The sequence below is a fragment of the Podarcis raffonei genome, chromosome 4, assembly GCF_027172205.1.
Source record: "Podarcis raffonei isolate rPodRaf1 chromosome 4, rPodRaf1.pri, whole genome shotgun sequence".
In the NCBI taxonomy this organism is placed as follows: Eukaryota; Metazoa; Chordata; class Lepidosauria; order Squamata; family Lacertidae; genus Podarcis; species Podarcis raffonei.
In genome coordinates, this window is record NC_070605.1 from 75,762,004 (window position 1) to 75,777,372 (window position 15,369).

At 41.6% G+C, this 15,369-nt stretch overlaps 1 protein-coding gene across 7 annotated transcripts in view; it reads right to left on the reverse strand.

The window, feature by feature from the left end:
* TSGA10 (testis specific 10) overlaps positions 1 to 15,059 on the reverse strand; it is a 39,767-nt gene extending 24,708 nt beyond the window's left edge. For 2 of the 7 annotated variants that reach the window (XM_053384164.1, XM_053384162.1), the window contains exons 1-8: positions 14,724 to 15,056; positions 8,795 to 8,911; positions 6,289 to 6,504; positions 4,648 to 4,713; positions 2,600 to 2,767; positions 2,015 to 2,170; positions 403 to 576; positions 189 to 266 (exon numbers count right to left, since the gene is read on the reverse strand). In XM_053384164.1, the coding sequence (XP_053240139.1) occupies positions 189 to 266; positions 403 to 576; positions 2,015 to 2,170; positions 2,600 to 2,767; positions 4,648 to 4,713; positions 6,289 to 6,504; positions 8,795 to 8,911; positions 14,724 to 14,783 (1,035 nt within the window). In that variant the 5' untranslated portion in view covers positions 14,784 to 15,056. Of the gene's footprint in view, positions 1 to 188; positions 267 to 402; positions 577 to 2,014; positions 2,171 to 2,599; positions 2,768 to 4,647; positions 4,714 to 6,288; positions 6,505 to 8,794; positions 8,912 to 14,723 lie in introns of all 7 variants that reach the window. The other 5 variants (XR_008329909.1, XM_053384163.1, XM_053384165.1 and 2 more) reach the window with 5 other exon arrangements.
* Between the last annotated feature and the right edge of the window lie 310 nt (positions 15,060 to 15,369).

The window sequence follows — 15,369 nt, forward strand, 5'->3', positions numbered from 1 at the left end:
AATAGAAACATAAGAATTAATGCATACAAATAATTGCATGTTTCTTGAATAATGTAGTAAGAGTTGTATATTTATACAAAAAAATCATTCAATATATCTTTTCAATGTCTCTGTCCTTACAGGCTTCTAACCACTTGTTTAACGTTATATCTACCATATCTTTAAAATAAGGAAACATTTTCCCTTACACTCTGAACATTTAACTCCAGTTCCTCAACTCTCTGTTCCAGGTGAGCTTTTTCATTAAATGCAGTCTCTTGAGCAATCTGTATCAAACAAAAACATAAATCAAATACACTTAGTATAATAAAATTTAATCTATTAGATTAGATACCACACAACGGTCTTGGCAATTGTCTTATGTTGAACAGATGTTGAATGAATTTGGATAAAAAGTCAAACCTTTAACCTCTCTCTCAAGCTATCTCTTTCAGTGGACATCCTTCGGAAATCAGAAATAGCTGCATCCCTTTCTGTTTCCACACGCCTCAAAACAGCCTGTGCAGTCATTGCAGTTTTGGATGCTTTCGGGACTTTCATAGCTTCTTTTCGCAGTTGACTTATTTCTTCCTGGGCCTATCATTCAAAATTAAAACTCAGATGCAGATTTGTCCAATTCAAGACAACTTAAATTGTAACTAGCCTACCAAAGACAAAACTGGAACCAACTTACTTCAGCAGATATATACAAAGTGAATACAACCCATAATGTCACATCCACAAATAGCTCAAGCAACAGAGACGGCCTGTTGTTATTAAAACCTGCTTAGATTGGGAGCTATCCAGAGGCATCAGGCTGGCACTGTGGAAACGTGATCCTGGAATAAATCAATCCTTGATCTAATTCATCAAAGTTCTTTCTATGTTCTTAATAGTTTGTATAGGAGCAGCCGGCAGGGAAGAGTGTTACCGTGGACCTGTCCTGGCAGCAGGATTACTGCTGTATATCAGGATGGTGAAGAGGTAAGGCAAAGTAGCAATTCAGTTATGGTGGTTTAGGCACACCAGCAGAGCCAATTTAACATACCTGCCACTATATTTGAACCACCCTGTCCTCACTACCACCCTACTCCACCTCATCCTGCTACATGGCAGCAGCAGTGCTACTAGGTCAGGTCTGTGGCACCACCCCTTCCCACTAGCTGCTGCTCCCATTACTTTCCATGATGGGTCCCAAAATAAGAGATAACATCTATTCATTCATTCATTGATTATCTTCAAAATTTCAAAACTTATACAATAATAAATTATAACAGTATAAAAAAGAAAAGAGGAAAATATTTTATAAATCCAAATCATAAATCTCTCTGCATATAAAATCAGTATTTTTAATGCAGGCTATACAAACAAAACAGAAAATAAATTGAAACCTAAGTGCAGGAAGCCTAGAAAAAAAAATATTTTAACAAACTGTTTAGGTCTACAATGAGGCAGTCCTATATCCCTCCAGAAAGAGAAATTCCAGAGTATAGGTGCCAAAAGTAGGAGCCCACATTTTAAGTACTTGCACATCATAAATCGGGACGCGGGTGGCGCTGTGGGTTAAACCACTGAGCCTAGGACTTGCCGATCAGAAGGTCGGTGGTTTGAATCCCCACAATGGGGTGAGCTCCCGTTGCTCGGTCCCTGCTCCTGCCAACCTAGCAGTTCGAAAGCACGTCAAAGTGCAAGTAGATAAATAGGTACTGCTCTGGCGGGAAGATATACAGCGTTTCTGTGCACTGCTCTGGTTCGTCAGAAGCGGCTTAGTCATGCTGGCCACGTGACCTGGAAGCTGTACGCCGGCTCCCTCGGCCAATAAAGCGAGATGAGTGCCGCAACCCCAGAGTCAGTCACGACTGGACCTAATGGTCAGGGGTCCCTTTACCTTTACATCATAAATCCCGAGGACGACAAACCTTCAACAAGGCCTCCTAAGACAATCTTAAGGTAAACAGCTCCCAAACACTTTAAGATTTTATATTTTGTCAGAAATTGTCCCTACCAGAATATTCCATATGCCTGTAAAGATTACCTGATCATAAAGTTGAATAACTTTGTCTCTTTCTGCTGTGAGAACCTTGATGTTGCCTTGAACTTCTGCCATGTGACGTTCATATCTTTCCAGCATTGTCTTATATTCATCACGGTCTCTCAACATTTGCTGAAATTCTGGATCAGATTTACATCCCTAAAGAGTTAATGAAGAGAAGTTGATTTCCTTTTCTACTGCTTTTAATTTATCAATCAATCAATCAATCAATAACATCCATAAGTCACAAACTTTAGAATTTGATTGGATTATTCAGTTTAAATTATTCAGGAAATGGTGGGCGATATCCAACTAAGTCTTAATCAGAGACTTTAAGTCTATTGAATTCAATTAATCTACTTTGAGTATGACTAACCATTGGATATCATTCTGTCTGTTCAGTTCATATTAATCTGTGCACAATTAACGATTCTGAAATGCTTTTTGTCAGTCTTACTGACTTCAACAGGATTTAGGTAGCCTGATTAATTTACTTCAGTCCCTCGCTAGCATATTAATAGTGCCAAGTAATCAAAATCAGCTGAAAAAATGCACAAATCTATACTTTATGAAACTTGAAAAATATACCCGGATGGGGGAAAGCTCCTTTGAAACAGAATGAGAGGAGCTGCGCCTAGGACTTGATGTATTTCGAAGCATTTTCTTCAGCTGATATCTGTCTTCTTCTGCTGACTTGATAGAATTGTCAAGCCTTGAGGGACGCTTCTCCTGTGATAGTTCAATGTTTGAGGAAGGCTTTTAAGTGCCAAAGTGAAAACAATTATTACTATAAACATACTTTTCCAACTAAGACAAATATTTACACATTTCTACAGAAAGAAGATTTTTTATGTTTCAGACTTTCTGAATTTACCATATTATAAAATCATTAAAGCTGTTTCTGTCAAGACTAATAGAGTTGGTTGTATGAAGCAGATCTCACAATAGAGGCTGGGAAGAGTGGGAGAACCTAGCATGCATGTGGCTATGAATGCCTATGTGCACCACTGAACAAATGTCATAGCTGACAACTTAAGTGAGAGAAGAAGACTGGTTTCGCCACCTGCCTCCTCTTTCCTTCTTTGTCCTTTATAAAGCAGGGTATGGATGAAAAATAGGGATCTTTTGCAAATCTTTCTGCTAGACAGAAAAACAACAACACAGAGCTTCCTGGCTTGGGTGCAGGTGCACATAGTACACTCTGTAAGTGAAAAGAAGGTAAGTGTGAAACGGCACACCCAAACCATTCTGACAGGTAGATGGGATTTCTAAGGAAAGAGGCTCTAGGCAAAAGGTTTCCTTATAAACAGATTACGCCTTGAATTTCTGTACTTGAAGAGAGTACGTCTTTAGGTAATAATTAAGCCAGCCCACCGACTCTGCACACCTAAGGGTTGTTAGGAAAGGGTGCAGTAATGACCATGTTCAGCTTGCATCCCCAATGTCTTCCCAGGTACACAGAGATGCAAGCTGAATATGAAAGAATTGTGCCCATTGCTTTCTGTGATACAGACATGCAGGGAGATCAAACCACTGTTAATGCTGAAGAAAGAGAAATCTCACTGAAAAGACATAAAATGCAGAATAAGGGGCATTTTGAATATTATATATTCTTAACACTACAATTTTGCATTTAAATATCTTATAAAAGACGTATCAGTTGTCAGCAGCCTTCGACATGGTCAATCACAAACTCCTGGACCACCGCCTTGCCAACGTGGGGATCCAGGGCACAGTCCTTCAATGGCTGCGCTCGTTTCTCTCTGGTCGGGGACAGAGGGTGGCGCTTGGGGGGGAATTGTCATCGCGCCACTCCTTGGTGTGTGGAGTGCCCCAGGGTGTGATACTCTCCCCGATGCTTTTTAACATCTTTATGCGCCCCCTCGCCCAGCTTGTCCGGAGTTTTGGGCTGGGCTGCCATCAGTATGCTGATGAAACCCAACTCTATCTGTTGATGGATGGCCATCCTGACTCGGCCCCAGACACACTGATCAGATGCTTGGAAGCTGTGGCTGGATGGTTACGTGGGAGCCAGTGCTATACCAGCCGCACCGGCTCCCGGTGGAGTACAGGATCAGCTTTAAGGTGCTGGTTTTAACCTTCAAAGCCCTATACAGCCTAGGACCCTCGTATCTACGGGACCGCCTCTCCTGGTATGCCCCACAGAGGAACTTACGGTCTTCAAATAAAAACATTTTGAAGGTCCCAGGCCACCGAGAGGTTAGGCTGGCCTCAACTAGAGCCAGGGCTTTTTCGGCTGCGGCTCCAACCTGGTGGAACGCTCTGTCACAAGAGACAAGGGCCCTGCAGGACTTGACATCTTTCCGCAGGGCCTGCAAGTCAGAGCTGTTCCACCAGGCCTTTGGTCAGGGCACAGCCTGACTCCCTCCTTTGGCAATCTTTACAGAACTTTAGTTTATGGTTGCCATCAATTTTGATTTTAATTAATTTTTATAATGTTTTTAGAATGTTGCACTATTTTAGTGTTGTTAGCCGCCCTGAGCCCAGCTTTGGCTGGGGAGGGCGGGATATAAATAAAATTTATTATTATTAGTTGTACTAATCTGTGCAAATGTTTTTTACAATGTACATATTATATGAGGTTTCATAAGCAAAAATAAAGATATGTAACTTACAGAGCTAAGGGCGCTGATTTTATGTTCCAATTTCCGTATAGTATTTTGTTGACATTTAATCTGAGACTAAAATGAAAAGAAAGAAAAATCTGATTAGTTAGACAACTGAAAATAGAGCAGTTGGCAAATATTTTTCACTGACTAATAATGCATTTGGATAACTCATTTAAGATGAGCTGAAAATAACAAACCCAGTAGAGCTGAGGTGCCGGTCAATTAGCAGAGTGGTTTTCAACCAGTGTGCCGTGGCACCCTGGGGTGCCTTGAATGATGGTTGGGGTGCCACAGGCAATACTGGCCTCTGTCCCTCTTTCCTTCCCTCCCTCCTCTGATGCCCTCTTGCATTCTGCCTCCCAAATGCTTGCACAGCTGTTTGTTGTAGCAGCCCTGGCTACAAGCCCTGCAGGCAAATGGTGCCTCTGGGGCTGGCCAGGGAGTGCCGGTTGTCAGGAACTGAAGCGGCCTCAGAGTAAGCATGTAAGTGGGTGAGGGAGGCCAGGCAGGCAGGCACTGTGCTGGCCTTTCTTGTGCTTGCTGTGTGCACGGCCTGCCTGGGAGCTGAGTGCCCGGTGCTGAAGGGGAGCCTTTCCACCATGCAGGCCCAGCAGCACCTGCTGCTGCCTCCCAAGGTAAGGTGCTGGCCTCATGTTCACCTTTGGCTAGTCTCCATTGGGCCACTAAGGCTGGGGGCATCCTCTTCACAGGCTCCTTTGGGGCAGTGTGAGGAGGCACCTCTCTTTGGGGCAGGGAGATCAGCTCAGAGATGGGCACAAGGTAGCCCAGAATCCACTGATAAATCTCTAGGTGATTTGAAGCACAGGGTGTTCAAAAAGTAACCAGACAACGTACATTATCCAATAGGTCTAAGTTACTTTTCGAACACGCTATAGATTGGTAAGGATTTTTGACTCCTGATCGTTTAACAATAACAGCAGCACAATGAATCCCTCCAAAATTATCCAGTTGGAATGAAGAAAGCTTAGGGTAACCAGGAGTAGATTTTTATGTTGAAGGACTGTGATTTGAGTTCTGATACTATAAAAGTATTACTCAAAACAAATTCATGTGCTCAGAATTTTTCAAGACTAAGTGTATGCCCTTTATATCAGACTCCAGCTGATGGATATCACAGTTTCAATAGTGGTGCCTGCAAGTTTTCCCTCCTCTGCTCTACACCATTACAAGGCTAAATGTCCACAGTATTTTTTGACCTACACCTGTATCTCTTTACTTGGTCAACATTGTGTGTGCGTGTTTGCGTGTGTGTTGTAAAATTATTGGAACACTGAGAGGAACATAGGAAACTGTCTTATTCTGAGATAAACCTTTGATCCATCCAATTCAGTATTGTTGCACTGACTGATAGCAGCTCTACATGATTTCAGACAGAAGTCTTTGCCAGTTCTATTTGGAGATGCTGGGGACTGAATCTGGGAATTTCTGCATCCAAACCAGATGCTCATTCACTGAGCTACAGCTCTTCCAATTGGTTACAATTCCAGTATTTCACATATGCAAACTCTTAAAACTACATGAGCATCCAGAAATGGAAATTTCTCCTGTAATTGTGAAACTAATTCTCAAAAAGAACAAACTATAAAAGCATTGCATGTATAAAAATTTTATTATTAATTCAAGTACCTTGGCTTCTGCGATTTCCTGGTCTGCACTATCCAATACAAATTCTTTTTCTTTTTCCAGCTGTTCTGCTAACTTGTCTACATGAGCGAGTTCTTTACAGAGATATTCATTCTTACTTGCCAAGTCACCCACTTGAGTTGTTACTTCTTTCTTACTATCAAGTATTTTTGTAACATACTTCTCCAACTCAATATTTTTTGTTCGCAGTTCTTCAACCTTGCAAGTCAAAAAGAACAAAATGGTTTCACTTCTCCTACATCTTAAGTCTTGGCAGCAAAACATTAGTTCATATCACATACTAAGTGTAAAGGGCTCCTGAGCAGCTGACCATGGTTAAGGTACATTGAAACTGCTTGCTCCTACGTGGAAATGGCTGGCTGAGCTTACGCATGACTAAAGGAATACATTTCACACATACTAAGTGGCACTCCAGCTTTAGTCCTGGAGAGCTCAGGCCCCAAACATCTTAGATTATCTCTAACTCTGTGACTCCTTATAAACTCATCAGCTGTCAAAATCCTTTGGATGGTGCCTCAATGAACCAAGTTTCAATAGGAACAGCATATAAAGAAGCGTTTTTTTACATCAGTAAAAGAAAACTGTCATGTGTGAAGCAGCCCAGTGGTAAGCTAGACTAAGAGAGACAGAAAAACCATGCAAGCACCAACACTTCAGGCATGCTTCAAAAGTGATATGCTGAATTGTTTAGAAAATCTGATAATGGTTAGATAATGAGAACTTTTAAGGCCAAAGTGACCAGCCTATAAAAGCTGGGTCACACCACTGATTTAATATAAAGCAGAGGAATGTGTTATTTAAATAATTAGTCCAGAAGTGAAAGTCAAACCCAGCTCCCATGTTCTTCCCACCAAATCACTTTGCCTCATCTTCCAGAAGGGCTCCAAGACTACAGACAAGCTCATGGGGGCAAGGGGAACTCATGTTGCAACCTGCCATCATCATGCCCAGTAGGGCCTCCAGCTGTATGGAAATTGTTGTTTTTCACCTGGAACCTGAATGACAATGAAGCTTTTAAAATCTGCCTATGATGCATGTATGTCAAATTCAGTGTCATAATTCTAAGGTTAGAAAGCTAGAACATATAATGCAGCTCATGGAACGTGCCTAATTATGCAGCAACTTTGTTTCTAGGGATCTTGAATGATAACAAAGTTCCATGTAAAACATACAATAGAGCCTGAAGCATGAAATAAAATCCAGGGTCTACGGCTTTCACATGGTGGGGGCATACTAGAATAAAATCTGTCCAGTAATACTAGCAAGGTTATAATACTGTCTTGCATGACATACTAATCCTCGTGAGACTGTGCTAGTATGCAAGCTCCTGGAGAGGAGCTCACAGCTGTTTTGCTCTTCCCTGATCTTTTCATTGTTGTATCAAGCTTAACCAAGGTTTGCTTTTGTCTGAACCAGGGCTCATGGTTAAACACTCTCCTTGCTAACAACAAGCTAAAAACAAGAATAAACTTTGGTTACAGTTCATGGCTAGTGAAGAGAAAGCTTAACTATGAGCCCTGGTTTGGACATGGTAAGTCAAATTATGGCTTACTTAAGTGCAGCATGGCAGCAAAAAAGATCAGGGGGGAACAAAGCAGCTGCAAGCCCCCACCCCAAAACCAGCATGCTCACATGTCTCACTAAAATCAAGTTTGGCTTAGCATGTCATGCAAACCAGCCCTATAAAATACACTTTAATTCAATAATCTTCTGCCTACTGCCGCTGCTAATATTGTAGCCTTTAAGCAAATGAGCAGACTTTTTTTAAATACTGTTTTTATTTATTTTCATAGTACAGAAGATAATTTTTGAGAAAACAATTGCTACAACAGTAAACTACAAGTAACTTGTCCTGATAAAATTACAGACTTTTATCATGCCATGTGTTAAAGTTTCATTTGATAACTCTAAGAGATCATGCCACATTTTCCCATGAGTGCTGGGTGGATTCCTGCCACAGTCCGAACAATTTATGTATTCAATAAATATTTGTCATATGTTATATAAAAGGAATATGGATTGCGTTTGCCCTTTGCAGATAATGAGCAGTCTTGTGATCAGCATATGCTCTTCTGATCAATGAAATGATATCAAATCTGGCAAACACAATATTCATCCATTTCTAAAGAATCCATCAACCTAGTTTTGTCAGGTCTGAATCAAGACTGATAAAAGCCAAGTAGTTCTGATGCAGCTAAGTACTGTAATTACTCTCCATATACCTCCAGTAAACAAATGAGCTAAACCTATAGGGTTTTGCATTGGGAAGGCCCATTAGTACACACGGATATTGTCATGGTAAAATGCCAAAACAGGTTGATTAACTACTATTATATAGTCATTATAATGTAACCATTGATCCCATGCCATTATTTTGTCCCAACATTTCTAATGAGAGGACAAATCCATTTTTCACAGCAAAATGTTATGTTTATGGTCTAGTTTAGTTGTTACAAATAGCCAAAATTTCAGAAAAATATGACAGAACCTCTGATTGCAGTTGTTGGATGATTTTGTCTTTCCTAATGCTGTCTTCTGATTTTGAAGCTCTCTCACTTTCAGAAAATGGACAACCTAACACAAGCTCTTCTCTTGTTGTCAACCTCTGGGGGAAAGAAGCAAAAACTGTTTAAAGAACAGTCCTGTTTTGTGATAGTCTATTTCTGCTTTCGGCTGAAAAAATGCAAGTTTTGAATGTTATTGTCATAAGGTATTATATTGTAAATATAGCTGAAGCCCAAACCAGTATATATTTAACTGAAAGTAAAGTCCACTACGTTCAACAGGCTTAGATGGCAATATAATTGGATGGGATCAGGGCTGGCTGGGAAACCACAGTCAAAGTGTGCTCATTTATGGTTCATTAACATATTTATAGGTTAAAGACGAAGTCATAAGACAGGTGACGAAATATGGAAAAATAACAGTGAAAGAAAATATATTCACAAAATGGTTCATATCTTTGTAGAAATCTATTATAGAGGTTCAACTTTTTCCTCAGCAAAATTTGAGGTGGTGGGAACTAAATTTTGGTTTAGAAATTGAAGAAGACGCAAGGTACAGATTGTGGACAAAAGTGCCATAAAAATGCATATCAGCAACATCCAGAGAAACAGCCCTTAAAATGGTGTACAACTGGTACTTAATACCTTGATGCCTAGCCTATATAAAACCGAATGGTTCTCCCATATGTTGGAGAGGATGTCCCACTATAGGGACATATCAGCACATGTGGTGGGAGTGTCCAAAAATAGAAGTTATAGAAAGAATGCATTTACAGAAATATCTCTGATTGCAAGGCAGACAGTCTCCAGGACACCACAATTAACTTGTCACAATATATTGCAAATTACAAACAAAGAACTCACAACACAACTATTAATTGCTGCAAGAACAGCTATTGCCAAGATATAGAAATCATTGCAATTATTAACTATGGACCAATGGTATAACGCAATTTGGCAAATAGCGTTACTGGAAAAACTGACACAAAAATTAAAAGTACAAAGAGGTCAAAGAAACAAGACAATTTTATGCAGTCTGGTGTGATGTTTATACAAATTATACAAATAATGAAGCATATGGTAGAGCTTTATCCATAGTTTAGAGCACAGTGTGGTGTGCATGAAATACATATTTTATTTTATTTTCTTCCCCTCCTTCCTATAAAGGTAAAGGGACCCCTGACCATTAGGTCCAGTCGCGGACGACTCTGGGGTTGCGGCGCTCATCTCGCTCTATAGGCTGAGGGAGCCGGCGTACAGCTTCCAGGTCATGTGGCCAGCATGACTAAGCCGCTTCTGGCAAACCAGAGCAGCGCAAGGAAACGCCGTTTACCTTCCCGCCGGAGCGGTAACTATTTATCTACTTGCACTCTGATGTGCTTTCGAAATGCTAGGTGGGCAGGAGCAGGGACCAAGCAAGAGGAGAGAACTGCCGACCTTCTGGTTGGCAAGCCCTAGGCTCTGTGGTTTAACCCACAGTGCCACCCGCGTCCCTCCTTCCTATAGATTACTACAAATCCTAATTGTTACTGATACAAAATACCTTTTACTTATACTTTACATCAGTTCATATATATAATATTTGTAATAATTTTGGTATATACACCTTGACACAGCTTTAATACATTTAGAAACTTTTATCTGAGTTTTTTATGTAATTGATGCATATAATATGCTCTTATGTAAATAAACATATATCTCAATGCAACCATATTAAAGTTTAAAGATGAAAATGAATAAAAACTATGTTACCAAAAGAAAAAATAAGGAAAAGGCCAGGGCTGCTTCCACTCTGGATATTTATTGTGGAATAACCACACTTCATTCACTCACTTTTTACAGGGCATCTGTATGATGTTGTGAACAAAGCATTCTGCTCCCTGATCAGCTCTCATTTTCTTCAAAGCTCAGAAAATCCAACTTTTTTAAAAAACACAAAGGAACAGCTGTATAATTTCCTCAGGTTTAGATGGACTATTGTACAATGGTTTGCAGGCTCAGTTATAACCTAGATAGATTGCTCTAGGCATTTCCTTCTCTATGGTCCATCTGTCCTCCCTGAGAGTCTACTTTAACCCTTCCTTTCCACATAGTGTTGCATTTACTATATCTTATCCTCCCCCCCCCCACCCCAAATTGGGGCAAGGCAATAATAATTAGGAGCAAAATGAGGGAGAGGAATTATTTAAAACTTTCCACTCATATGGTCCAATATAATATCCCCACCCCTAACATCTGGGACTGGGTGAAAGGGGACTGGCCACCTGGCTACAGAATGTTATTTTGATTCCTGAAATCTAGAAACAGAGTTGCTATTCCATTTACAAGCTACAACAGTATAGCAATAATTGGGTGCTAATAAATCACCCAAGTCTGGAGCACCCTGTTTTCTTTTGTCCCAGAGATTAGGACTAGATCTAAAAGGCTTAAGTTAAATTTGCTGGTGCAAATCCTGGATGCCAAGATCCAAGTCTGGAGCAACTACCCTTTGTGAGACAATGCAAGGAGATTTAAAGCCACAAAATATGCAGCAAAGTGAAGCATGGAACTATAGGCTGTCATACCCTTAAAATATGTCCTTCCAAGTGCATTTCAATATTTCCCTCTTTTCCCAGCAAAGGAAAACACCACACATTTGGTAAGTTAAAAACTGGTTTACTTACAAACTCTTCAAAGGTTAGGTACATGTGCTTTTCCATACATCAGCCAGAATTTTCCATATACCATCCCTAGCTAACAGGACCAGTGGTCAGGGATGATGGGAACTGTAGTCCCAAAACAGCTGAAGGACTGAGTTTGCGGATGCGTGTGCTATGGTGTTAACCCCTTTCTACATTAATTAGGCATATGCATGTTGCTTACCGTATATGAGACTTGAGACAAGATTTCTAGGAGAAAATTTGTGATGGTAATAGCAGTTAAACAATGCAACCAATTACCTACAGGGGTGGTTGGCTGTTTCTTGCTGGAGGTCTTCAAGCAGAGGCTGGACAACCATATTTCCAGGATGAAGCAGCTCTGGATTTCCTGCATCAAGCAGGGGGATAGACTAGAAAGCCTATAAAGCCTCCTCCAGCCCTATGAATCTGTGATACTCCCATGTAAGTGTCCATAGTATTTTTGCCATTATATCTGCTTTTATTTCCTCTGTGCCTAAAGATGACATTATTCATAATACATAAAATACTTCAATCTATAAAGATATGTTTTATGATAAATGATAAGTAACATTAATTAGACATTAATTAAATGAATTACCACAATATATCATGTTAAGATCTGAGATTACTGATCTCTTCCTTGATGGGGCATAAGTCCCTAGTACATGTGCTTATGACTGCACTATACAACAGAAAAAGTATTCTATAGCTTTTGAAAAGCTTGGATAAACGTGGATAAAAATATTGTAAATTGTCTGGTAAGTGACTTATTATTTATTAATAGCAGATTACATTTTTTAAAAAGACTTGTTAGGTAAAAGGTAACTGTAAAGTACCCCTGGATGGTTAAGTCCAGTCAAAGGCGACAATGGGGTTGTGGTGCTCATCTCACTCAAAGGCCGAGGGAGCTGGCGTTTGTCCACAGACAGCTTTCCGGTCACATGGTCAGCATGACTATACTGCTTCTGCTTGCACTAGTGGAGCAACGGGAGCTCACCCCGTTGCGGGGATTCGAACCGCCGACCTTCTGATCAGCAAGCCCCAGAGGCTCAGTGGTTTATACCACAGCACCACCCACATCCCTTGTTAGGGTAATGCCTAGGCAACCAAATCCTATGTTTACTGGGAAGTAAGTACCACTGAATTAATCTCCCCAATGTGTACATTGGGAATTAATAACTAGGGCCATCTTAAATGTTGAGCTTAGTCCTACTTCTATAACAGTTCACAAGCATGGGTGTAGCTCAGATTTATGTTAATAGAGGCAGGACGCCCACCTGTCATTATTCTCCATATGACTCTGTCTAACAGATTCAGAATAAAATGTCTCAACAGCTGTTGTTTTAAATTACTTTCTTTTGACCACAAATGCTCAGAAAATCTGTCAAAATCCTTCTACAATTTTATTTTTTGTTAAGTAATTTTATTTATTTACTTGATTGGGAGGCAGCAGCCCCCCCCCATGCCAATGTTCACAAGGTTTTTATTTTTAATCTATTTGTACTACAATAATAGCAAGCACCAACATTTTCAGTAGCAGGGAAGCCTTATATAGAATCCTATATAGAATCATAGGTAGAGCTGAAAGGGTCCCCATCTAGTCTAACCCCCTGCAATGCTGGAATCTCAACTAGATCATACATGACTGATGGTCATCCAACCTCTCCTTAAAAACCTCCAATGAAGGAGAGTTCACAACCTCCTAAGGGAGTCCATTCCACTGTTGAAGAGCTCTTACTGCCTGGAAGTTCTTCTTGGTGTTTAGTTGGAATCTCTTCTTGTAACCTGAATTCATTGGTTCAGGTCCTAGCCTCCAGAGCAGGAGAAAACAAGCTTGATCCATCCTCTGATAGCCCTTTAGATATTTGAAGATGACTATCAAATCTAAAGGGCTGTCACGTGGAGGATATTATGACACACAAACGCAGGCAATCATACTCCGGAAAGCCTCAGCAAATAGTGCTGAATCCCAATCTCATACACTCCCCTTTTTATATTAACACACACCTTTAAAACAAAATCACAGAACTCAAAGCTTATTCACACAGATTTTTCTAGTAAAACATAAGTCTGATAATGACTTTGAAAAAGCAATGCTAGAATTTCAGTAAATTTTGTGTTTAAAGGAATATTTTAAAAATACCAGATAAACATCTATCATTTATATATGCTCTCCATGATTATATGTTTACTGAGCTAGATGATTTAGTGTTAAGAGAAGGAAGCATCTGCTTTCTAAAATAAACTGGAATTCTCCCCCTTGTATTTGCGATCACAGTTACGTGCTTGGTAGGTTTTCTGAATGAAACTGACTCTGGATTAATTCTGTGCAAAAGCAAAAAGGCACCTGGAGGTGTCAAGCCATGCCTACTTGACACCATGTAAGGCTATCGGTCACCATGACAGTAGAGTTTGTTTTGGTTGAGGACTTAACGGCTAGGCACACTCAGGGGTAGCTGCTACACCAGAAACTTCTTAAACTTTTATTTTATACATTTAAAATATAACTTTAGAAATAACCCTAGGGGAAGGAGAGGAAATGGCTGATGTATTTCCCATAGATAATACTAGGGACATACTGGGCTTGTGGATTTTCTTTCATTCTACTCTGCAACCTTTTTTGCGGGTGTGCAGTGGACAGCTGAAAACCCATCTATTCCACAGTGTGGGTTTTTCAGGATTGCAGCTACCCATGCTTACAAGTAAAAGACACCACCACCTCCTTCAAGCAAACACAACTGCTCAGACTTAGCCGCCGTGAGCGCACCTACATAAAACCTCATTTCTCTGCAGCCTGCCTGGCATGCAACTGGGGTGTCTTCCTATTTCCTTGGTGGCCATGGGCGTAGCCAGGATTTATGTTGGCGTTGGGGCAGGACAACCCACCTGCCCTCAACATCCGTTCGGCTCTGCCTAGCAGATTCCATAATGAAATGTATGGTATGATTATGGGAGTTGCAGAGGTGGAAGGATCCCTCTGAGGGTCCACCCAGGAATAGGCGGCTGCCCAGTCCCATACAGGGATCGAACCCATGAAACTTTGGCATGATCAGCGCCATGCTCTCTAACCGACGGAGCTCGGTTTTTAAATTACTTTCTTTTGACCCCACGCCCCAAAGCGCTGAGAAAAATCTATCAAAATCTTTCTACAATTTCTACTTTTTAAAAAAAATGTTATTTTGGGGGGTGGAGCAGCTGCCTTTCTCTCTCCCCCCCCCCGGCTACGCCCATGTACCATGTACGCTCTCTGTACCTTGGAAAGAATTTCTCTTCTCCTCCTGCGCCCGGGCCCGGGGTATTTCCTAGAGCTCATGACGGCAGCTAAACTAAGCTAATATTCCTGCCTTTCCCCCCACTCTCTCTCTCTCACTCGGTCGCTCCTCCACTCAGCTTCCTCAGCCTCGCCCGCTCCTTCGCCTCCTTTTCCCTCTCAATCCCGGCGGACCAATGAGCGGCCAGCGTAAGCGACGACGCCTCGGAGGCAACAATCCCCCGCCTCCTGCTTCACCTCAACGGCCGCGCGGCGTGGGGCGCGTGACGGGCGGGTTCACCTAGTGAGGAAGGGGGGGGTGACAGCCAGGCAGCTGTCATGCCCGCCCCCACAGCAAAAAAATAACTAATAATTGCCGGAGTGGGGGGTGGGGAGTTAATGTCCGCGTCTCTCTCAAGACCCCCTCTGATTATTCTCCTCAGGACGCCCTGAGCGCTTGTTAACTCCCCCACCCGCTTGGCACAATGAACGTCCCTCCCTGGCCCCTCGCGGCGTCTCCTTGGCAACGGCGCCGCGACGCTCCCCCCTCCCCTCCGGCTCTCTCGCTACCTGTTAGACAAAACCGGGCAAGGGGCGCGCTCCTCTTGTTGACCCCGCCCCCTTCATCTGGCGTCCCCGCGCGCGGCGC